Here is a 24,876-nt window from a genome sequence, read left to right as displayed (position 1 = left end):
ATTTTGAAAAAGAAGAACCAAGCTGGAAGATTTATACTTCCTTACTAAAAAGCTACAAGTAATCAAAATAGCAGTAACATAAAGACAGATATATAGACTCATAGAATAAAGAATCCAGAAATAAATTCTTCCAGATATGGTCAAACAATTTTTGATAAGGATGCCAAGACCACTCAGTGGAGAAAAGACAATTTTTTCGATAGATGGAGATGGCCTAACTGGATATCCACATGCAAAAAAATGTGTGGACCCTTACTTCCTACCACATATAAAAATTCAAAATGGATCAAATATCTAAATGTACAAACTCTTCGGGGAGTTTCTTCAGCATGACACCAGAAGTCTATGTAATAAAAGAAACAGGTAAATGGACTTCATGCAGATAATTACTTGTGCAGAGAATGCTATCTGGTGAATACACTTCACACTAACTGTGCACTTGAACATAGTTACAATGGAGGCCGGGACTGCAGCTGAGTGGGACAGCACTTGCCTAGCATGTGCAAGGCCATGGAGTCAATTCCCAGCACTGCAGGAAAGACAGAAAGGAAGGAAGGAAGGGAGGGTGAGAGAAAGAAATTAATTTAGAACAATAATTAAAAAAATCTTTTGGGGGGTACTGGGGATTGAACCCAGGGCCTTCCATCCCCACTCCTTTGCCCTTCTCTCCTTAGAGACAGGGTGTCACTAAGTCATTAATTTGCCCAGGCTGGCTCAAATTTGTAATCCTCCGGCCTCAGCCTTACAGAATGCTGGGATTACACATGTACTACAACAGTTTCAGATGGTAAGTTTTATGTTACGTGTTCTTTGTTACAATGGGAGGCAGGAAGTAGCAGGAAGCAACAGACTTTTGAGTCTGCTTAAAATGTGGCCCCTGGCTGGATATGGTGGTACACACCTGTAAACCCAGCACTCAGGAGGCTGAGGCAGGGGCATCACCTCAAGTTCAAGGCCAGCCTGAGCTGCATAATGAGACCCCATCTCCAAATTAATTAATTAATTAAAAGAATTAAATAAGTAGCCCCTGGCAGAACTTGGTAACTGACTACATGTGAAATGGAAAGAAGAAAATAATGGCAGATTGGACTCCTTGGGAGAATGGGAGTGTGTAGCCACATTATAAGACAGAAACAAGAGTTTTGTGGTAGGGGTGGTATATGAGCATGTGTTTGGGAAGGAAAAAGTCTCAAAAAGAGATGACGGTAGTCATCAACGGCATTACTAGGAACTTACTTGTCAGTGCTTTCTACCTGTTTTTGGGAGCTGGGTATCCCTCTGACAGAAATACTGTCACCAAAGATTATGACAATCCCTCTTTACAAGAAACAAAATGAAGTTATCCCTAAGTTGCATAGCAGTAAGTAGCGTAAGAAGGACCTCAAAAAACTGAATGACTTGCACCAAAGTTTGAGATACACATGGGATACTTTAGGAATGTGGAAGTCATTAAGAAAGCTGATGTCTTAGGACAGACAGGAGCACCCAGGGAGAGAATATACAGATCAATAAAAATTATCATTGGCTAATTATCAGAACAGCATAAAGGAACCATCTCCTTATAAACTGAAGATTATACTTTATTTATAGATAATGCCCGCTGAGGGCAAAGATCTCTTCAATCTTTGTATCCCTAGAGTTTTGCAATGCCTATCACAAAATGACCACTCAACAAGTTTGTTAAAGATTTAAAAACAGGCCGGGTGTGGTGGCGCACACCTGTAATCCTAGCACTCGGGAGGCTGAGGCAGGAGGATCGTTGTGAGTTCGAGGCCAGCCTGGGCTACAAAGTGAGCTCAAGGCCAGTCTGAACTGCACAGCGAGACCCTGTCTCAAAAAGAAAAAAGAAAAAAGAAAATAAATAAATAAAGATTTAAAAACAAAACAAAACTCAAGAAACTAGTCACAAACAATTCCTACAAGACAGGAGAACAATTATTTTCTGAACAAATTACAGCAGAGTTCTTTTACTTCCTTTCTATGTAGCATGTTACAAATACATTGTTTCTTTCTGCACAATAAGGTCTGTTTTATGAACTGCTCTGCTTTAAGTAGCAAAAGGGAGCAAAATCAGGGAGACAGATACTCTTACATGCTGTTGAAGGCAGATAAGTACTTTCCAGAACACAATTTGATAAGACATATCAAGAGCCTTAAAGTCTTAACTCAGTAATCTTACCTAGGAATCCATCCAAAAAATATTAAGTGATATATTAAAAAATTTAGGTTGGAGGTAATTAAAAATATCCAGCAAGAGGAAAATAAATTAATAAACATATAGCCATAGCTTAGAATATTATATTGCAAAAATCTGATTGATAAAGTTCTAATGAAAACAATATATTACACTTATATTACATTTTTTAATGAACAGTTAAGGGTAATGCAAATTAAATTTTTAAAAAGTAGGGTTATAAACTATTTATATTTTTGTTTTGTTTTATTTTTTGGAGGCAGAGTTTCATTATGTAGTGCAGGCTGGCCTTGAACTCCCTTATGTAGCCCACAGCAATCCTCCTGCACCAGCCTCCTAAGTGCTGGGATTACAGGTGTGCACCACCATGTACAGCAATATAAACTATTTTTAGAATGACATAATTTTATATCGATATGTATAGCAATATATATCTGTATTATCACCCAAAAAAGATTCTAATATCCCAAAAATACTAGTAAGAGTCCTAGTTCGTTTTTTTTTTTTTTGTACCAGGAATCAAACTCATGACCTCAGGGTTGCCAGGCAAGCACTTATGCCACTGACCTATATCCCCGGCCCTATAAGTCTTTGAATATAAAGGTTATGGGACATCTATTCTTTTTTTTTTTTTTTTTTTTTGTCTTTTTGAGACAGGGTTTCACTGTGTACTTCAGGATGGCCTTGAACTCTCTTACGTAGCCCACAGCAATCCTCCTGCCTCAGCCCCCGACCCACTCAGTGCTGGAATTACAGGCATGAGCCACCACACCCGAGTGGGACATCTATTCTTTTTCAGTATTTCTAAGTTTCTGCAAAAAGTATATTTTCATTTTAAAACTCAAAAATATAATAAATATAAGCAAGACGACACTCACCTTCTTTCTTTTTCTGGATGAATTCCTTGTAGGGTCAGGCTTCTCAAATTCTGCTGACTTTGCCTCTTCTTTCTCCTCCTCTTCTTCGGGTATCAGAGAATATTTGGTCCCCCCTGGTTGCATGAAACAATCTTTTGCAAAGTGGCCTGTAAAAAAGAAGCAGAAACAGGAGAAAGGAAGTAGTCTGTCCCCTCAGCAGGTAGATCTTCCCCAGAAGCTTCTGAAAGGTCCCCATGGTTCAGGAGATATTACTAAGTTCATCCAGAGCAGATTTTCTGTCACCTTAGGACGGCATTGCTCACTCACACAAGCGAGGCAAGCAGCTGGTCTGAGAGCTGCGGGAAACACTGATGCTGCTTTGGAAACTGCAGAGGATATGAGGATGCAGGGTTGTGCTGCCCTCCATTAGAAATAAGGTTTGCTACTTTTTAAGATCTATTTTGGAACTTATTCTTGACAATGCAAGGCTGCGCCACAGAGCAGGATGCTTAGCAGAGGGAGCTGAGTGGCAGTCCAACCCCTAAAATACTTAGCTGGCAGGAAGTGGGCACTCATATCCAAACTAGCAAGCAGAGAGGCAGTCACCTAGGGGCACTGAACATTCAGACTGTCAGATCTGGCAAGAGCCTTACAGATCATCCAGCATCCTGCATTTGCAGAGGATATGAAAGAACAGAGTTAAGAAGTAGCTCAAGGTCACACAGACAGCAGCAGAATTAAATCTTATCTAAGGTTTTATGGCCCTTTGCCTTGTGCTCTTTTTGCTATGTCAAAATCAACTACATTGCTGGGCATGGTGGCACATATGCGTAATCGCAGCACTCAGGAGGATGACGCCAGAGTTTGAGGTCAGCCTGGGCTACAAAGTGAGTTCAAGGCCAGCCTGAACTGCATAGTGAAACTCTGTCTCAAAAAGAAGCCCCCCACCAAAAAAATAAATCGACTACCTTTGTCCTGACTTTTGCTAACTGGGGAAAATCCTGAATCTTGGTATTCCACTCTGCCTTATTCAGCACCAGATGGATACAAGTTGAAGGTAGAAGACTCTAACCTCCCTGAGTCTACAGTATTAAGGAAGGGTCCCTTAAACATATGCTATGTCCCCAATAGCTAGTAGTGTCTAAGCTTCTGATAGAACCTCAGGGGTACAGAGGAACTGCATAAGATAATTAAAAAAACTAGGTATAAACTACTTTGCACCTCTGGGTCCAGAAGCTGGATGGTAACTAGAAATGGAACACAGCACAGAGTTTTCCAAATATCTGAAATGCTCCCACAATTCCCCTGAGGAGGTATTCTTTCTCTGTTTTACTTTTTCTTCTCCATCTACATTAATAATAAATAGGGACATAAAACCCTGTAATTTCAACCTGAGCACAAATCTACTACCAGTTGTAGAAAATGAACAGAGGAGGGATGGAAGGCTAGGGAGAAGAGATAACAAATTGAGGTCACTCTGAAAATGAGAAGCTGGCAATCCCTCTCATTACAGCTCCAACAAGGGAAGTTAGGCTGAAAGAGCTTTTTAGTATTTGAGTAAGACTAGAAGAAACCCGAAGAAACAGCTAAAAGGAAGTGACTATCCTACATTCTTTATTACTGAAAGGCTATTTAGAACTCTGATATTAAAGAGCTAAAGATGGAAAAAGGATTTAACCTGGACCTTTAAGGAATGTATTTCCCAGTCATTTAATATTTACAGAACAATAACTGTCCCTGAAAATACAATTTAGAGTGTTAATCACAATCTAACACTTTACCCCTCCTGGGACAGTACATGGGGCCCTTAACCAGGCAGGTTACCAGCTACCGCGCAAGAAGTGCAAAGAGGGGAGTATGCTGTGTGATACCGTATTTCACAGGGCCACCATTCAAAAAAGTAACTAGAACAAGCACCAAGCCTTGTGTTCTAAGTCTGATAGGAACAACAGCAGGAGCAGGTACACCCCTGGTGAGGTGCAAAGGAGGATGAGCTCAACTTACACTGGATTATCTCCTTCACCAAATAAAAGATCCACCCACAAGCGCAGAAATACAGAAATGGTTGGCTTCACCTTACCTTTACAGCCACACTTCTTGCAGGTAGTGTTAAGGACAGCCTCGAGGGTGATCTTCTGCCCAGTGTAATCCTGGAAGGACCGCCTCCTCCTCTCTTCTTGTCTGTAATCAAAAAGATACTGACTGCTGGCCCTCTTAAGAGATGTGGCCAGAGATACTATAGGATAACATTTATGGTCTGTTTGTTTTTGTTTGGCCTCTGGCATGAAGAAAGGAGAGAAAAATGCTGGGCCAAAAAAGAGAGACAATGAAAGCAATGACATGAAACAGCCCATGTTTTTTCACTCAGGATAACGCTTTAAATTAGCAATTATGAATGAGAATAGGCCTCATCTCATTAATGCACGGAGGATGAAATATAATTAGTAACTATGCTAAGTGCCCTACAATGCTTACCAGTTCATAGATCTAAAAGATCTGCAAGTCTTTTTAGAAAATCAAGTCCAAATTCCTTATCTTGACATTCAAGGCCTTTCACGGCCTGCCTCTAACCTACTTCTCCAGCCTCATTTTTATTTATACTCATTCTGGCCAAATGAGACTCTAATGCTTCTGCTCAAGCAGCTCCCACTCTCTGTTTTTCTTTTTGCTGTTGCTGTTTGATTTTGTTTTTGTTTTTGAGACAAGGTCTCGCTGTACAGTTCAGGCTGGTCTTGAGCTCACTTTGTAGCCTACGCTGGTCTTGAACTCACCACAATCCTCCTGCCTCAGCCTCCCTAGTGCTGGGATTACAGGTGTGCGCCAGCATGACCAGCAGCTCCCACTCTCTGAAATGTTCTTTTTCCTCTCTTTATCCCCATCCCACTGTTATAGGCAGCTGAGTTCGATAGAAATATTATAGGCAGTCAGACAGGGCTAGACCCTCCAAGGAGCCAATGTGGAAGACAAGATACCTTGCAAATGGTACCTTTTGCTGAGGGCCAGACCTCAAGACAAAAGATTAAACAAATGCACCCACATACCTCCCTAGGGATGGACATCAGGGATTGACATCCTAAATAGGCAGCAATCACCTTGAAGAGTCACTGACACAACCCCTTACAGGAAAAGCCCTTGTTCTGCATTATATTTGTTGAGAAATTAGTAAATGAGTGTACTAATTAAATGAATGCTACACATCAGGCACTATATGAGATAAGAAAGGTAAGACATAGCTCCTGTTGTCATGGATTATACACTTTTAAGAGAAAGGGTGTTGAGCTGGGGATGACAACACACATCTATAATCCTAGCTGCTACGGAGACCAAGGCAGGAGAATCACAAGTCTCAGTCCAGACTGGGCAATTTAGTGGGTCCCTGTCTCAAACTATCTGTTTCAGTTTTTATTTTTTATTAGTACATGTTTGTAGTACATAATGTTCACATTTCTCACGGGGAGTTGCTACATATATATAACACATCTTAATTCTCTTTTTACCCCTTTCTCTCCCCCATCTCTTGGTCCCCTTCCCATTTGCAAAAGATCTCTCTACTTCTTAGTACTACCTTTTATTTTGTTCTTTATTTATAACTTTGGGTTCCTCATATAAGAGAAACGATGTGATATTTAAGCTTGTGGATCTCATTTCACTTAACCTTACAATCTCAAGGTACATTCATTTTCCTACAAATGACTCGTTTATTCTTCTTTATGGTACAGTACTACTCCACTGTGTGTAAATACCACATTTTCCTTATCTATTCATCTGCTGATGGATATACAGACTGATAGGTTTTCTCCATTACTGTAATTCCTTTAGAGTTGCTGTGGTGCCACCTACTGAAGACTATATGCCATGGCCAATATGGCACTGGCCCTTAGAGGTCACGTGCTAAGCCCCACCCTTCTTGCCGGAGTCAAATTAGGACTTCCTACTCCCCTTTATGTAATATCCCGTTTCATTTTCCCACGCTCCTACCCAGTGCTAGCCTGCCAAGTCAGCTAGCCCACCCCCTAAACCCCACCTCTAGGCTGACCATATTTAAGCATTGTTCCCTCAGCCTGGCCCCCAGAAGATCTTTTTTTCTCTCTCTGTGACCTTCTCCGTGCCGCGCAATAAAGGCATTTTATTGTTTTATTACTTTCTGCACGCTGGCTGAAATCTATCACAGACTACTTCCAAGATTTAGCTATTATGAACTGCGCTGTTATAAACATGTGTATGCAGGTATCGCTGCAATATGATGTCTTTAGCTCTTTCGGGAAGATTCCTAGAAGGGGAATGGCTGGGTTAAATGGAATTCCTAGTTTTAGATATTTTAGGAATCTCCATACTGATTTCCATTGTGGTTGTACTAATTTACACTCCCACCAATAATATGGAAGGGTTCCTTTTTCCCTGCAGCCTCACCAGCATTTGCTATTGTTTGATTTCTTGATGATAATCACTTTTTCTGAGGTAAGAGGTAATCTCAGTGTGGTTTCAATTTGCATTTCTCTAATGGCCATAAGTGCTGGACATTTTTTCTCATATTTATGGGCCACTTTTACTTCTTCTTCTGAGAAGTGTTTATTCATTTCAGTTGCCCATCTTTTTGTTTTGTTTTGTTTTGTTTTCCGGTACTGGGAATCAAACTCATGACCTTGTACTTGCCAGGCAGGCGCTGTGCCGCTGAGCTAAATCCCCAGCCCCAGTTGCCCATCTTTTGATTGTGTCTTTTATTTGGGGGGCCTCTAATTTTTTGAGTTCTTTGTGTATTCTGGATGTCAGCCCTCTGCCCGAGGAATAGCTGGCAAACACTTTCTCCAATTCTGTAGGTTGCCTCTTCACTGTTGATTGCTTCCTCTGTGGTACAGATGCTTTTAAATTTATATGATCCCATTTGTTGGCTTTTGATGCTATTCCTTGTGCAATTACTGTTCAGAAGTCTTTGCCTATGCCTATATCATCAAGAGTTTTATCTATTTTATCTTTCAGCACAGTTAGCATTTGTTTTAACATTTAGATCTTTGATCCATTTTGATTTTAGTTTAGCATATGGTGAGAGGTACAGGTCTAGATCCAATCTTCTGCATGTGGACAGGCAATTTTCCCAGCACCATTTGCTAAAGAGGCTATCTTTCTTCTAGTGTGTTTTTGGCCTTTTTGGTGTTTTGTTGTTGCTATTTTTGTCTTTTTGAGACAGGGTCTTACTATGCAGTTCAGGGTCTCACTAGTCTTGAGTTCACTTTGTAGTCCAGGCTGGTCTCAAACTCGCTATGATCCTCCTGCCTCAGCCTCCCAAGTGCTGGGATTACAGGCATGTGCCACCATGCCCAGGTTGGCCTTTTTGTTAAAGATTCAAAATAAAGTTTAAAAAAGGGCTGGGGTTGGGCATGGTGACAGAAACCTGTAATCCCAGCACTCAGGAGTATGAGGCAGAAGGATTGCCATGAGTTGAAGGCCAGCCTGAGCTACAAAGTGAGATCTTATCTCAAAACAAAAACAAAAAAGAAAAAAGGACTGGGATCAGGTGTAGTGGATAGCACACACCTATAATCCCAGCACTCTGGGAGGCTGAGGCAAGGGAGTAGTAAATTCAAACTCAGCCAAGGGAACTTAGTAATTTAACAAGACTCTGTTTTAAAATTTTATACAGGTTGGACATAGTAGCACACAGTTGTAATCCCAGAACTTGGGAAGCCAAGGCAGTAAAATTACTGCAAGTTCGAGGCCACATGTGCTACATAGTGAGTTCAAGGCTGGCATAAACTACATATCAAGACCCTGTCTCAAAACAATGAAAATAAACAAAAATTTTACTTAAATCATTCCATCACTTTTGAGCTATGTGTCATTACTTCCTTTTTACAGTAAAGAATCTCAAGTCTGGAGAAATTAATTTGGTCAAGGACATATACTAAGCCGGGCGTAGTGGCACAGGCCTGTAATCCCTGTACTTGGGAGGATGAGGCAGGAGGATCTTTGCAAGATCGAGACCAGCCTGGGCTACAAAGTGAGCTCAAGACCAGCCTGAACTGCATAGGAAGACCTTGTCTCAAAAAGAAAAAAAAAGGACAAGACTCTTTCTAATACCTTCTAACTTTACAACCTGTATACTGTCTCATCTTCCTTTCCTGGATGTACCTACTATCACATTTTATAACAAAAATTGCTGTTTCTATCTGTTGGTTATTACCAGAAATAGCCTATACATACAGATACATAGAGAGAGCCTTTCCCTTTCCTACCCTTTTACCTTACTTGTTTTATATTTTACCATTGTAAGAGGGGCTATGAGAACTCTTAGTAGGGTGTGTGTGTGTGTGTGTGTGTGTGTGTGTGTGTGTGTATGGTGCTGGGAATCAAAGCTGGGGCCTCACAAATGCTAGGCAAGTGCTCTACAACTGATCTACATCCCAAGTCCAATTTAATTGTTTTCTTATGGAGTCTGTATAGCATAGGATTCTTCTTACAGACACAGTGGTACATGCCTGTATTTCTAGCACTCTCAGAAGCTGAAGCAGGAGGTACAAAAGCAATTTATTGCAATGCAATCCGTAAGTGCCAGAGCCAAATAACCTTTCTGAGTTATAAAAGATTTCTACTATAACTGAAGTGTTTTGTCAATAATCAGCCTTACAAATATGACAATATTTAGAGACTAAACTACAGAAACTTGAGAAACTCTTAAGTCACATTCAAGAGCTATAAACGTTTTATAGTGCAAGGAGCATTAGCTTTAACATCTGAACATAGATTCAAGTGACCCACTATAATTTTCCACCACAGGGAAGTTACTCACCACCAAACACCAAGCTAGAAAACAGAAATATAAAATAAAATGGAGATTATACCCAATTTGCTGGTTGTTATGAGAGTTATATGTACTAGTATATATAAGTAGCTTTGTATAATGCCTGGTGCATAATATATATTCAATAAATATCACTTCCCTTCCTTTCAGAAAAAATTCCTTTGTATCCAAAGCAATTTTGCTCAAAACTATAAACATAAGGATTTTCAACCTTTTTTGCAACTAAGACTCAGCTCAAATATCATTTATTACTTTTTAATCTTTTTAATCAATGATATAACTGCTATGGAGAGTAATTAGCATGAGGGACATATGTGATGTTTCATAGTCAAAAGCAATCAAAGTTATTGTTAATCTAAAGATAAATGCATGATTTTGACTGGCTTTCTGAAACACTGGAAATACAAATAAATCCCCCAAGATCCCTCGAAGGATCTTAGGGATCCAAGAAGAGCAGGACAGAAATTCAAGAAAGAGGGGCTGGGACGGCAGCTCACTGGTAGAACATTTGAGGCCCTGGATTAAATCTTCACCGTGGGGGATGGGGAGAAAAGAGAAATTGAGGAAAGAATTTGAGACAGTCAGTGAATATTTTTTGTCACTAGACATTATCCCAGATAGAAAATTTTCCATTCCTAAATGAAAGGTCAAAAGATCCAATGAGAGCAGGGTGCTATGTTCAGATGTGGGAGTCTAAATCCCACTTAGAGTTCCTTCTATATTACTCTTCTCTCTTACTAAAGTCTCTACCTTTTTTCAGTCCCAATGCAGAAATCACTAGGAGCCAGGCAAATAACAGTACTTCAGGAATGCCTGCTAGCCACCTGGCTAAAGGGCAGAAGCAGAAAAAGATTAAGAGGAAAGAAACAAAACCATTGATGGAATACTTGTTTGCTAAATTTATGTGAGCAATTAATATTAAAACCCTTGAAAAACCAAAGATCACAAATGTAGCATAACACATCAGTATAATAACAAAGTCTACAAATGCAGAGTTCCCAGTTCAGTCTGATTTACTATAGCATTCTATGCTTTGGGAGTTACAATTTTAGTTTTCCTGAACCTTTTACCTACTCAATAATAACGTTGTTGGGATCAAGGTCTTTCCCAGTCCCTTGGTTGACAACTTTCATGGAGAGGGATACTTTTATCCTATCATTTTTCATCTGAAAAACACAAAAAAAGAATCATCAAAACTCTAAGTATACAATTTAGACTGCTAATCTAAATCCACCTAAGAGTCAAAGTTTTCATCATCATGACACTGAACTCCTCTAATGGCCAAGTTACTGTGCCAGGAACACTGAAGGTACAGAACAGCGTAACAGGCAGACTCTGTGGCAGGGTTGCAGAAAATGTTCTTTAGCTCACTCCTGTCCCTAGGGGAAAGACATGAAATGACTGCTCAGAAATCTAAGGCCTGCAGAGGTACCAGATAGAAAATAAAAGGTGAAGTTCAGCATAGTGGGTAATCAGTTCAGCGGTCCATAAGCTCAGAATAGATTTGCTGACATTCCTGGATATTAGATCAAGTACCTCTAGACTTGGTCTAGAGCTTCTTCAAGCTTTCAGTCACTTGTGAGCCACACTGCTTCCTGCAGCACATGAAGCCCTTCTTCCCTGCAGGGCCTTTGCATCAGCTATTCGCTCTGCCTGCAATGTTCTTATTCTAATTTGTCATACAATCAGTTCTTTTTCATTTGGGTCTTAGTACATATATTATCTCCTTTGCCCTTTCCTGACAACTTTATCTAAATCTATCTTCAATATTGTTTGAACCCAAGATAGCACTTATTATAACTTGCAATTATTTTATGTATATATTCATTTTTTAAAAATTTGTCTCTTCCACTTATATTCTATATGAGCTCCACGGTAGCTGGGATCATTTATGAATGGTTCTCTATTATATCCCCCAAACCTGGTATGTACTAAACACTCAAATATTGTTGAATAATAGCTTTTTAAGGCCCATCTCTCCTGCAGCATGAATGCGTATTCAAATGTCTCCTACCATCTGCCCATACCTACAGCCCTCATTTTAAGTGGTTGTTCTTGACATATGGAAAAAAAGTTTTACAGACATATTCTTATTGCACCACACTTTTATAGTTCATGTCATTACTTCTAAGTCTGAAGGACAATTAGAAGATTAAAATTCAAGAAAGATGGTTGTGGCAGGATTTTAAAATAAGACTACCAGCCACAATTAGCAACATTTACACATTCACCATCACAAAATTCCAAGAAAATTTCAGCTTTTCCTAGTTCTTTCTAAACACATGAAGCTGCACAGAACTTTACCTCTCGGCCAATAAGTTTCACCCACACTTTGTCTCCGACATCTACTATCTCAGAGGGCTTATCCACCCGACAGGATGACATGTGAGTTCTATGGACCAGACCTAGGCATGAGAAGAATAAATAAGGTAAAGCAGAGAACATGGATGGTACTTATACTCTAAACAGGCAAGGAGAAGAAAGGAGTTGAAGAATGCAAGAAATAAAGTTTTTCATTGAAAAAGTAAATTAAAATTACAAATTAAAATAATTTGAGGGCCAGGGATATAGCTCAGTAGCACAAGTGCCTGCCTGGCAAGTGCAAAGTCTTGAGTTAAATTCCTGGTACCAAAAAATAATAATAATAGTAATAATTTGAGAGCTTTCTCTCTCTGTATGTGCGTGTGCATGCAAGCATGCAGGGGTGGTACTGACAAAACTCAAGGCCTTCTCAATGAACTACATCTCTAGCCCTTTCTCATTTCTAATTTTGAAATACAGTCTTGCTAAGGTGCCCTGGCTGGGCTCCAACTTGTAATCCTCCTGCTTCTGCCTCCAAGAGTGCTGGATTACAGGTATGTGCCATCATGTCTGGCTTGAGATTGCTTTTCAAACCCAATCAATGAGCAAACATTCTTTAAAATACTGCTTGGTTAGCAATATAGCTCAATTGTGGAGAATGTACTTAGCATTCACTAGATTCAATCCCTAGCACCAAAAACTATAAATAAAAAAAAAATTTAAATACTTCTCAATGTTAGTAAACGTACAATAAAACAACAGCCATCATATAACACTGGTAGAAATACAAGTTGGTAAAATTCTTTGAGAGCAAAGGCACAAAGATAATTGTATTTTTGATGCAAGAATATCATCATTGAAGTTTTTTTCTAAAGAAAAACAATAGATGCAAAAACCCACAGGCATAAAAAGTTGCAGTACTGTTCTTTACAAGGGCTAAAAAAATAAGAATTAGAAAACAACTTATGTGACTAATAACTGGAAAATGGCTTAGCAAACTATGGTGAGTCTGTCAAATGGAAGAATAGAAACCATCTAAGTTACACTTACAAAAAATAATTATGATAAATGCTAAGTGAGAAAGTATAAACTACCATTTTTTTTTCCAGTACCGGGAATCGAACTTACAACCTTGCACTTGCCAGGCAGGCACTGTGGCGCTGAGCTAAATCCCCAGCCCCTAAACTACCATTTTTAAACCAAGAAATTAGCAAAATATTTACAGAATTACAATATCCAACATTGGTAAAAGTATAGTACAATAAGAAATGTTATGAAAGCTAGAATCAACTTTTGAAAATCACTTAGCAATATCTTTCAAGAATGAAAGGTCTGAAGGTACAGTACAGTAATAAAATACTTGCCTAGCACGCCTGAAGCTCTGAGCTTGATTCCTCAGCACCACACAAGAAGTAAATGAATAGGCAGCAGGTTCCCAGGAAGCCACACGGCGGAACCCCCCCTCCCCCCGGGAAGCAGTCAGCAGGTGCCCAGGAAGCAGTGCGGCAGGGCACACCAGCCATCAGGCCGGCTCCCAGCCATGGAAGTGCCTGGGAAGCAGGCAGCAGGCACCCAGGAAGCTACGTGGTGGGGCGAGCTGGCCCTCGGGCCAGCTCCCAGCTGCACAGGTGCCCGGGAAGCAGGCAGCGGGTGCCCGGGAAGCAGTGCAGCAGCATGGTCAAGAACTATCATGCCACAGAGAAACACCAACACAATTGGCCCACCCCACACTGGCCGCGGAGGCCCTCCTGACACAATTGGCCCTCCCCTCCCACACAAGGGATGTGTGTGAACCATCCCGACATGGAGAAACCCATGGGAAAACATGCCACACAACGGGTTGCTCTTGGCCCTGCAATTGAGAACCAGAAAGGTCCGGAGTCAGTGGAGGAGCAGCTGATGAACAAGGACTCAGAGAACACGAGAATACAGATGACGCCCAATGACTCAGAAGTTGAGCTGACTGGGGACATGAGAGCTGTCCTGGAGCTGGAAACTGGAAGGACCTTGCACAATACCTGGGAAGACTCCCTGGAAGCCATTTTCCCCCTGACTGTACAGGCTGTGGTGGAGGAGCGTGTGGAGCTCTGGAGAGGTCTGCACCAAGACTTCATGGATTACATGGGTGCCCAATATTCAGATTCTGAAGAACCACCTTCATGGAGAAGGTACGTGTCTAGGTTACCTGCCTGGGACACTTTGCACCTGATGGAGCTGAGACTGACTAGCGGGCCGAGGACTTCATCCACATATTCCTGCCGCCTGTGTTGACGGTTGGGGAGAGGATACTAAGTGGTTGCAAGGTCCCAATGCAATGGGAGGCTGAAGAGATGATTGGCGTGGGTGCTCCGTTGATGGCTAAGACACAGGCCCTCCCCCCTCCAAAAAAGGGAACACCCTTCTGCTTTCTTAGATCGCTTACAAGAGGCATTGATAAAGCATACTTTCCTGGATCCCAGTTCAGTAGAGAGGCAGATTATTCTTAAAGGTAAGTTTATTACTCAGTCAGCCCCAGATAGTAGAAAAAAGCTACAAAAAATGGTTTTTGCCCCAGATAGCTCACTTGAGATGTTAGTAAGAATTGCCTCCTCCATATTTTATAGCCATGATAAGGAGGAGGCCAAGGAGAGAAAACAAAGAGACCAAGAAAAAGCAGCTGCCTTTGCTGCAGCACTAAGAGAAACAGACCCTAAGTCTGATTCTCGGGGCCCCAAGAAGAACTCAATGACTACATTCATCTGCTACCACTGTCAAAAGCCAGGCCACCTCAAGAGGGACTGCCCTAAGTAGCCCCCTGGGCCATGCCCTGACTGTAAAGGTGACTACTAGAGGTCAGTCTGCCCTCTGAAGTGAAGGCCCCAGGGCTCAGACCCCTCCTACCAGCTGGTCCAACAGGAATGAAGGGGCCCAGGGCATACTCTGCCTTCTCCCTCTGGCCAGACTGTCATCTCCATGGAGGAGCCCCGAGTATTCATGACTATAGAGGAAAAAGTAAACAGCCTATTGCTGGACACTGGTGCTAGTCTCTCAGTCCTTCTTTTCAATCCTGGCCTTCCTTCCAGCCATCACACCTCAGTGAAAGGAGTCACTGGTGAGGAGGTAATCTGCTATTTTTCACAACCCTTAAGCTATATCTACTTGTTAGATCTTTCTTGCATATCTCTGTTTTCCTGAGAAACCACTTTGAAGATACCAACATGTATTACAGAAGCCATTGATAATTTCCTACCAATCTGTCCATAACTCTGTAATGTTTGTATTGTTCCTATGCTATTTCGTAAATGGATGTATGTTTATTACTATGCGTTTCCAACAACCATTGAGAATAGTCAATGATAGCTATTGATGATGACTACTGATAGTTGACTATTAATGATCAATAGTTAATTGATCACTCATGTATAGCTCTGTTTTCCCTAGAAATCACTTTGAAGATACCAAAGTATAGTACAACAACCATTGATAATTTCCTACCACTTTTGTCTGTAACTCACTATTATTTGTCTATTTGTTTTCCTGAGAAACTATTTTGAAGATACCAGTAGGTAAAATAACAACCATTGATAATTTCCTACCACTTTGTCTGTAATTCGGTAAGTTCCCCTATTACTGTGTCATCCTTCTTTTACTCTTTAAAATAAAAAAAAGTAAATAAATAAATGAAATGAAATAACAATTTAATAATATTTGAATATCACTTTCCTGTCTGTCCAAGGTCACTTCCTAAGGAGAACCACCCTCCTTACATTCTAAAATAATCTAGTCAGTCTTTGTAAATATGTTAAATCTGACCTAACCCCTAATTAAGGGAACAAAACACACGCTTACTCCATCAATGTACAGTATTTCATTTCCTTGGCCACAGTAATTGGTTTAGGGATAGATGAGAAACCAGTTAAATCAACCACCATCTTTCTCAAACTTTTGTAAGGATCAGAAATCACAAAAAAAAAACTGCCAATGTTCATCTTTACCACAAGATGGCAATAGTCTGCCAGAGGGAAGTCAAACACTGGTAAACAATAGATACAATACTGAGCGCTTGGTAATAGCCAAAGCTGAAGCGAGATTCATTCAAGTTCCCAGTGAGACTGTCTAGGACATTTCTTAACTATGTTTTTGTCTGTTACAGTTCAAAATTCTGACTACTAATTAATTTCACCATTACTTCTGAAAATCTGTCCAAAGAATAAGCTTATTCTTTCTTGCTTGCTGATCTCAAAATTGAGGTTCAAGCAATTCTCTTGCCTTCACCTGCAGAGGTGCTGAGATGACAGGCAAGTGCTACCACACTTGGCTAAGACAGGAAAATTTGGAAACAATATCTTACACGCAAGGGCAATGATTAAGTAAGGTTTAGTTATTTGAAAAGTCTTTCAAAAGATCATATAAAAAATATGTCAGGAATTCATTCTTTAGTGAATACTGAGTGCCTATTATGTCAAACACTGTAAGAATACAGCATTTTTCCATGCTAAAAAACAAAAATACAATGCAAAATTGATACTATGATTAGAAATACTCAAGATGTATTTTAAAAATTGGAAAGAGGGGCTGGGGATTTAGCTCAGTGGCACAGCGCCTGTCTGGCAAGCGCAAAATCATGAGTGCAATTCCTGGTACCAGGAAAATAAAAATAAAAATAAAAATAAAAATTGGAAAGAAATGACGCAAAATGTGAACAGTGGGCATAGTATTACAAGTTAACGTTTTCATTTCTTTTCAGTTTTCATAATATAGAAAATTACTTCTATTTAAGAGAAAATGAAAATAATTAAACAATTATTTTGAACAGTGAAAATAAACAAGGAATTATGTCTAAAGTAACTGTCACTTCTAACCCCCACCCCAAGTTGCCTGGGAGACCCAGTCATAACTATTCTCTCTTTCTCTCCCCCTCCCCACATCCATAGATGGGTGAAACTCAAAGTATCCACCTTTCTGTTTCATGTTCCTACTGCAGGTGACTGTTTCTTTACACATGGTCACTGAATTTCTCACACTATACACCAGCTGATTCTGGAGGTTCATAGCCTATCTATCTCATTGTTCTATATACATTATACAAGGATGTTTTTAATTTTAGGTTAACAAATTGGGTAGAACTCATGCAGATGGTGTTTTATGCCCCCCGCAAAGACTTGCCTCATTAGAAAGTTTGAAGAAAAAATTCAGATTCCCTGAAGAAAAGGGAAATCTTTTACCTTGATTTTTTTTTTGGCTGCACCTTCCTCTAGTGGTTAAAATTCACTTTCCTCTATTATTAGTGGAAGTTGTGGAGGAAATTAATTTTGAACTTACTATGCTCAAGAGAATATTATTGTTCTTCTCTAAAACTAAAAGTTTATTTATTGGAAGATCACAAAGAAATAATAGCATCAACAACTTTTCTTCCCACCTCATACCAAAGTACATTCTTTCAATGTAGCCATCTCTCTCATGGCTATATATGGCATGTCTACAGGCACATTAACAGAAAAAAATTGGCAACAGCTTAAAATGATTATGTAGTGTATCTGAATGGCAAAGTCTTTAAATGTTTACAGAAGTATTTTATTTTTTTATTTATTTATTTTTTACAGAAGTATTTTAAAAGATGGTAAAATGTTAAAGGTTCATTAAGTGTGTAAAAAGCTACAGTGTGTGTATGTGTGTGTGTTACTAGGGATCTTCCTCAGGGCCTTTGTATTAAACGACATCCCCAGCTCTTTTTAAATTTTTTATGTTGAGATTCACTAGATCACTAAGTTCCCCATGCTGGGCTTGAACTTGTGATCCTCCTGCCCCAGCCTCCTATAGTACTGGATAACAGGTGTGTACCACTATGATCAGCTAAAAAGCTCAAATTTTAGGAGTATAATGTTAACCTCAACATGTTAAACTTTATATAGATATGTGGCATAAAGAAATACACTAAGTCAGGGCAACCCACTCAGGTCCCCTTCTGTCTCTTTCTCAGGCAGTAGCTTTTTTTCCCCTCAATAAATATATTTTGCTCTAAAAAAAAAAAGAAAGAAAGAAAAGAAAAAGAAATACACTAAGCCAAGTGTGTGGTGCACATCTGTAATTCTAGCTACTTGGGAAACTGAGGCAGGAAGATCACAAGTTTGAAGCCAGTCTGGGCAACTCAGCAAGACCCTGTCACAAAATAAAAAGCGATGGAGACCACTATGAAGCAGCTCTGAGCAGGATTTAATATTAACCAATTGGCTTTCCCCGTTTACTTTTGAGTCACTGGTCCCTACTGAGGCCTCAAAGGACAAGATAAGGCCACAGCTGAGGACTTTTGGCTCCAACGTCAAATAACTAAAAGGAGGTTGTAGTTGCAGGCATCTCACTCCTGCACTGAAGGCCTTCCTGGAGATAACCTTAGTTCTACATTAATATAACGAATTACCTGCAGAAGTCCGTGAAGGGCTTCCAAATCCTGCCCAGATTCCTGCATTTTCTTCAGTATCCTCCTCCTTTGTTTGAAAACTAATAAATATGGCTGGCTGTCTGGAGAAGTCAATGTCTTAATTCAGAGAGTCTTAACCCAGAGTCTTAACTGAAAGAATCTTGAACTTAGTAATAGAGTTGGACTCTCCTGGAGCCCTGAAATTATTTCAATTGTCTCATTTATTTAAGCCTTTGCCGTCCACTCATTTGGGAGATTGTGGGCCTGATCAGCCTGCAATAATTAAGAATTACTAACGTAATAAAAAGGGTTGGGCTGCCTAGCAAGCCTGAGGCCCTGAGCTCGCTTCCTGGAACCAAAAAAAACGGTTGGAGCCGAGTGTGGTGTCGCACGCCTGTAATCCCAGCACTCGGGAGGCTGAGGCAAGAGGATTGTTGCGAGTTCAAGACCCGCCTGGGCTACAAAGTGAGCTCAAGGCCAGCCTGAACTGCATAGCAAGACCCTGTTTCAAAAAAGCAAAAAAAAAAAAAAAAGGGTTGGGGATGTAGCTCAGCACTAAAATGGTTGCCTAACATGCATGAGGGTTCAATTTCTAGTAATGTGGGGGCAGAGGGAGTTTAATCAAAGTAGTAGTATCACATAATGATTGTTTTCTCCCTTATTTTTCTATAAGCATGTATTATTTGTAATCATAAAAATATCTTAAGTAGTAAGTTATATAGACACTGTAACTGAAATTATGTAAAACTATGTCTCATTTGGACACAGATCGTAAGTGCATGTAAGAGTTACACTGGGGTATAAGATTTTTGAAGTTGCTGGAAATTTAGTGCAGTGGCACACCTGCCTGGCAAGTGTGAGGTCCTGAATTTGATTCCTGGTACCAAAAAAAAAAAAAAAAAAGATTTTTGAAAGTTGAGACATTAGTTGGGCATGGTGGCGCACACCTGTAATCCCAGCTCTCAGGATGCTGACACAGGAGGATCGTTGCAAGCCTGAGACCAGCCTGGGCTACAAAGTGAGCTCAAGGCTAGCCTGAACTGCATACTGAGACCCTGTCTCAAAAAGACCAAAAAAAAGTTGAGACGTTAATAGCTCATTGCCAAAAGTATTCTCTTATGCAGTGAGTTAAATGAGACATGCTCTAGTCCTCAGTCTGGAATGTAAATGTCAGGGAGACAGTTGCATATGTAAGTCTATAGCTCAAAAGACAAGCATAAACTGGAGACGTAAGAATCTTCAGTATAGCTTTGCTTGGACAGTCGTCCCATCCCTCAGTATCTAAAGGAGATTGGTTCCAGAACCTGCAGGATGCTCAAGTTCCTAAAGAAAATTGTGCCCTATTTATCTATAAGCCACACACATCCTCTAGTACGCTTCAGACTATCTCCAGATTACACATACTACCTAATACAATGTAAATGCTATCTAGTTATACTGAGTTATTTAGGGAATAATGATATGAAAACCAAGTGGACATAATTCAGTACAGAGGAAATTTGTTTTTCCTAAGATTTTTGATGCACAATCGGTTGAATGCAAAACCCATGGAACACAGTAAGATGTGGCCGCTCAGTGCTTTAATGGCACAGTATTTGCTAATAATCTACACATACTGTCCCTATACTGTGTGTCACTGGGAATTGAATTGAAGGCTTTGCGCATGCTAAACACAAGCTCTGTGCTCACTTCAGCAGCACATATACTAAACACAAGCTCTGCCACTGAGCTACATCACCCATCCCCTCACCTATACTTAAATCATCTCTAGGTTACTTGAAATACCTAACACAATGTAAATGCTACATAAATACAGTCATGTGCCACACAGGAACATCTCAGGTAATGACGGAATGCCCATACAATGCTGGTCTCGTAAGATTACAATGGAGCTGAAAAATTCCGGATTACCTAGTGATGTCACATTGAAAAAATACTCACGTTTCTGGAGATATGGGTATGGAATAATATGTAATTCTACTGTGCTGTCAATCATATAAGAGTATAACACATACAATTATGTACAGCACATAACATGGTACTTGATAATAATACTATACAACTGTGTTACTGTATTTTTTTTCAGTACTGGGGATTTAACCCAGGGCCTCAAGAATGGTGGGTATGTGCTTGACTACTGAGCTATACCTCCAGCCCCCTGCCCCTTTTTGGTGCTAGGAATCGAACTCATGACCTTGCACTTGCCAGGCAGGTGCTGTCCTGCTGAGCTGTATCTTCAGCCCTTCCAGCCCTTCTCATTTTCTATTTTGAGACAGATCTCGAGAAGTTGCTCAACGTATTCTTTTTTTTTTTTTTTTTTTTGCAATACTGGAGAATTAAACTAAGGGCCTCACACATGCTAGCAAGCGCTCTACCACTTACTACATCCCCAGCCCTCTTTGTAGGAATAACGTGACAGAGTAAGGCTCCTAGACAGCTTCCAGATGGAGCTGGTCATCACAAAAACCAAGCAATTAAAGGGTTTGAATGTTCACTTCCAAGAATGGGTAGTAGGGGGTGGAGACAGGGTTCTATAAAAACTCCTGCACAGGGTGGAGTGCTTATCTAGATGCAGAAGACCCTGGGTTTAACCTCTCAACACCATTAGAAAAAAAAAAAAAAAAAACCCACACACACACACCTACACAAAAAGATTTGTAGAGCAGGCCTGATGAACACACTCTAGCACAGGGAAGGTGTACCACAGAGGACATAAAAGCCTTCCACCCCACTGCACTCATACATTGCCCTGAGTATCCCCCTTCCATTAGTCAGCTGTTTCTGAGTTGCTTATAATGAACCAGTACAGGTAAGTATTTTTCCAAGTTCTGTGAAGTATTCTAGCAAATTATTAAACTTAAAGAGGAAAGGGTGGAAATCCCAATTTTCAGTTGGTTGGTCAGAAGTACAGGGGCACTTGAAGGGGTCAATCTTGTGGGACTGAACCCCCTTCACTTGTAGATCTGATGCTAACTGAGGCTGACAGTGTCAGAATTTACCTGGACTGTTGCAGATTTGGTTGGTGTCTGGAGAAATGAAGAGTTTCCTAATGTTAGAAAACAAATCAAAACAGATATAGAACATTATCATCGCAGAAAGTTCTACTGAAAAACCCTATGAGCCCGGTGTGGTGATACACAGCTGTAATCCCAATCCCAGCACTCAAGGGAGGCTGAGGCAGAAGGATCGTCATGAGTTCAAGGTCAGCCTGGGGTACATAGTGAGTTCAAGCCCAGCCTGAACTACTTAGTGAGACTCTGTCTCAAAACAAAACAGAACAAAACAAAACAAAAACTATCTGAGGGTAAAGAAAATCAAGTTTAGATCTGATACTAGAAAGAAATCTTCAACTCAGCACTGATTAAATAATTCTGAGATATAAGTCTGGGAAACTCATTCAAATTAAGAGTCTTCCTTCCTGAATCAAAGAGATGATAAGATCTCATCAGACCACAGTTATTTCATTGCTCAATTATTTTAGGGTGGGATCTTATGATCATCTGCCTGAGAGAAGCTAAGATACTCTATAGAAAAGTTACTTGCTCAACTTACAAAAACAAAACCAAAAACCCTACAGAAGATGTCAGAACTAAAACTGTTTCTACCCAATTATTTGGTTCCCTGTGGTTGTGCTCCAAGCCTTGTTTCAGCACAGCTGTCAGACTGATAAATTCACTTGTAAATTGTCAGCCACAATCAGAGGCCTTACCTGAAAAGGTATAAACACAAGTGAGTCAAAAACTCCTGAAAGATAGGCCTTTAATCCCCATAAGGTCCCCAAAGTGTCACATAAATACCCAAGTAAAAATGGCACTTTCAGGCACTGGCAGTCATGGTTAAGTACATTAACTAGAAAACCTGTCTTCAGGCAGAAAGAGGTGCATGTCCTGTAGGGTGGGGATGAGTTTCACCTCATTAAACCCCAGCTAACATAAAATAAGAAACTTAATTACAGACTGCTGACTGCCAGCTTGAAAACTACTGGTAAGCCATTTCTGATGCAAAGATGCAATCTGCAGCACAGTAGTCTCAAAGCTAGAAGCATGGCTTTATTATCCAAAGCTGCTGGGCTTTTTGAAAGAAAAAACTAAAAACTACAAAGTGACAGTTCCATTTCTTTCTTTCTTTCTAAGTGTAAAAGAAGGATAACATAGTAATAGGGGGATTTACCGAATTACAGACAAAGTGGTAGGACAATATATCAATGACTGACAGTTCCTTTTCCACGTCTATCCCTCCCTTAGCAAGCCCGAAGGTGACCATTGTTAAATATGTTCAATATTCTTTTAAACATATGCAATAATTTTTAAAATATAATGGCACATGTGCAGTTGCTTTAAAAAGTTGCTTTAAAAAAATAAATACATAAGCTTATTGCTCATAGCTACGGATGCTGGAAGTCTAAGATCAAGACACTGGCAGGCTAAGTGGTAACAGTCCAGTTTCTGCTTTCAAACTGTACTCTGTATATCCTCAGATGGCAAAAGAGCAAAAAGGTGGAGTGCTTTTTATAATTAATGTGCCTTACAACTGTTATCAAGTAGCATGTGATGGAATTGGGTGAAAACCTTCCATTGACATTTTTGGGTTAGATGAAGCATCAGTGTGCTAGAAATATAGTTACTGGGGATGGGAATGGAGCTTAGAGGAAGTGCACATATGTAGCACGTACAAGACAGTGGGTTTGAACTGAGCACAGTTACACACAAAAAAGAATATAGGCATCCTTTCATCATCTGCATAGTTCACTGCACAGATGTACATAATTTATCTAATTCTTTCCTATACACTAAATTCTCCCAAAAATTGCTATATTTAAGGGTCAGTATATGATGGTCAAATGTGCACACCTGTAATCCCAGCACTTAGGAGACTGAGGTAGGAGGACTGCTGCAAGTTTGAGGCCAGCCTGGGCTACACAGTGAGTTCAAGGCCAGTCTGAATTACATAGTGAGATCCTGTCTCAAAAAAAAAAGGGTAAGTACATGAGGTTGAGATGTAACTCAGCATGTGAGAGGCCCTGGGTCCAACTCCCAGCAGCAAAGTAAAATAAAATAAAGGATAAGCAGATTAAAAATGTCAATAGGCCGGGCATGGTGATGCTTGCCTGCAATCCCAGCACTCAGGGGGCTGAGGCAGGAGGACTGAGGTGAATTCAAGGCCAGCCTGGGCTACAAAGTAAGTTCAAGGTCAGCCTGAACTGCACAGCAAGACCGTGTCTCAAAAAGAAAAAAATAGGGCTGGGGACATAGCTCAGTGGCACAAGCACCTGCCTGGCAAGAGCAAGGTCCTGGTACCAAAAAATAAATTAATAAAAATGTCAATAGGTGCCAGGCGTGGTAGTGCACACCTGTAATCCTAGTACTCGAGAGGCTAAAGCAGGAGGATCACCATGAGTTTGAGGCTAGCCTGGGCTACATAAGTGAGTTCAAGACAAGCATGCACTATGTGAGACCCTGTCTCAAAAAAGAAAAAAAAAAAGAAGTCAACAGTCACCGCCAAAGTCTGGCACAATTTGTGCTCCTAATAATGAATAAAAGTGCCCACTTCCAGTCTGGCAAGTGCAAAGTTCTGAGGTTGAGTCCCAGTACCAAAAAAAGGGCCCATTTCCAACACTTGATATTAACAGCAATTTTTTCAACTATTTGTTAATCTCAAATTCTGAGTATTTTAAATTACTTTTTTAAAACAATAGAAGTATAGATTCATATGCACTGAAAAGGAATAATACAGTGATTCTCTGTACCCTTCACCCAGTTTTCTCCAATGCTAATATTTTGCAAAATTATTGTACAATAGAATATATCCTATGACTAGGACATTGGCACTCATACTGGGAGGGAGGAGAAATACAGATATTTGGTCTAAGTCCCTGATTTTTGACACAGAGCTTCCGAAACCTTTGGAGAGTGATAGGAATGTCATTTGTTATTCCTAAGTCCCTTCTGACCATAACAGGAGTTTTATGATAATGGTATAGTGACTGGTAGATACCTAGACAATTTCAGGGTGAGGGCTGAAAAATAAATATGACTAGAGGGTTAGAACTCTCAGCCCCATCCTCTTGAGTTCTAAGGAGAAAGAGCTGGAGATTGAGATTGAGTTCAATAACCAATGGCCTATGATTTAATCAATTATGCCTACATAGCAGAGCCTCCATAAAAAACCTCTAAGTGATCGGGCTCAGAGAATTGAGGACCACACCCAAGTGCCAGGAGGGTACTATGCCCCAGCTCCACAGAGAGCTGGCGTGCCATGCCCTATGTATCTCATTTGACTGTCTATATCCCTTATATAAAGCACAGGTAATAGTAAGCATAGCATTTTCTGA

The 24,876-nt window shown here is 40.2% G+C and overlaps 1 protein-coding gene across 4 annotated transcripts in view; it reads right to left on the bottom strand.

Moving 5' to 3' along the window:
* Nucleotides 1-24,876, bottom strand: part of Zcchc17 (zinc finger, CCHC domain containing 17) — a 57,133-nt gene that overhangs the window by 13,064 nt on the left and 19,193 nt on the right. For all 4 annotated transcript variants that reach the window (XM_005395018.2, XM_005395016.2, XM_005395017.2 and 1 more), the window contains 4 exons: nucleotides 12,152-12,252; nucleotides 10,922-11,013; nucleotides 5,132-5,232; nucleotides 3,073-3,218 (listed from right to left, as the gene is read on the bottom strand). In XM_005395018.2, the coding sequence (XP_005395075.1) occupies nucleotides 3,073-3,218; nucleotides 5,132-5,232; nucleotides 10,922-11,013; nucleotides 12,152-12,252 (440 nt within the window). The remainder of the gene's footprint in view (nucleotides 1-3,072; nucleotides 3,219-5,131; nucleotides 5,233-10,921; nucleotides 11,014-12,151; nucleotides 12,253-24,876) is intronic.

The sequence above is a fragment of the Chinchilla lanigera genome, unplaced genomic scaffold (genome assembly GCF_000276665.1).
Source record: "Chinchilla lanigera isolate Chin_1 unplaced genomic scaffold, ChiLan1.0 scaffold00051, whole genome shotgun sequence".
Classification (NCBI taxonomy): Eukaryota; Metazoa; Chordata; class Mammalia; order Rodentia; family Chinchillidae; genus Chinchilla; species Chinchilla lanigera.
The sequence above is the reverse complement of the archived record's forward strand: the minus strand, read 5'-3'. Positions and strand labels throughout refer to the sequence as shown.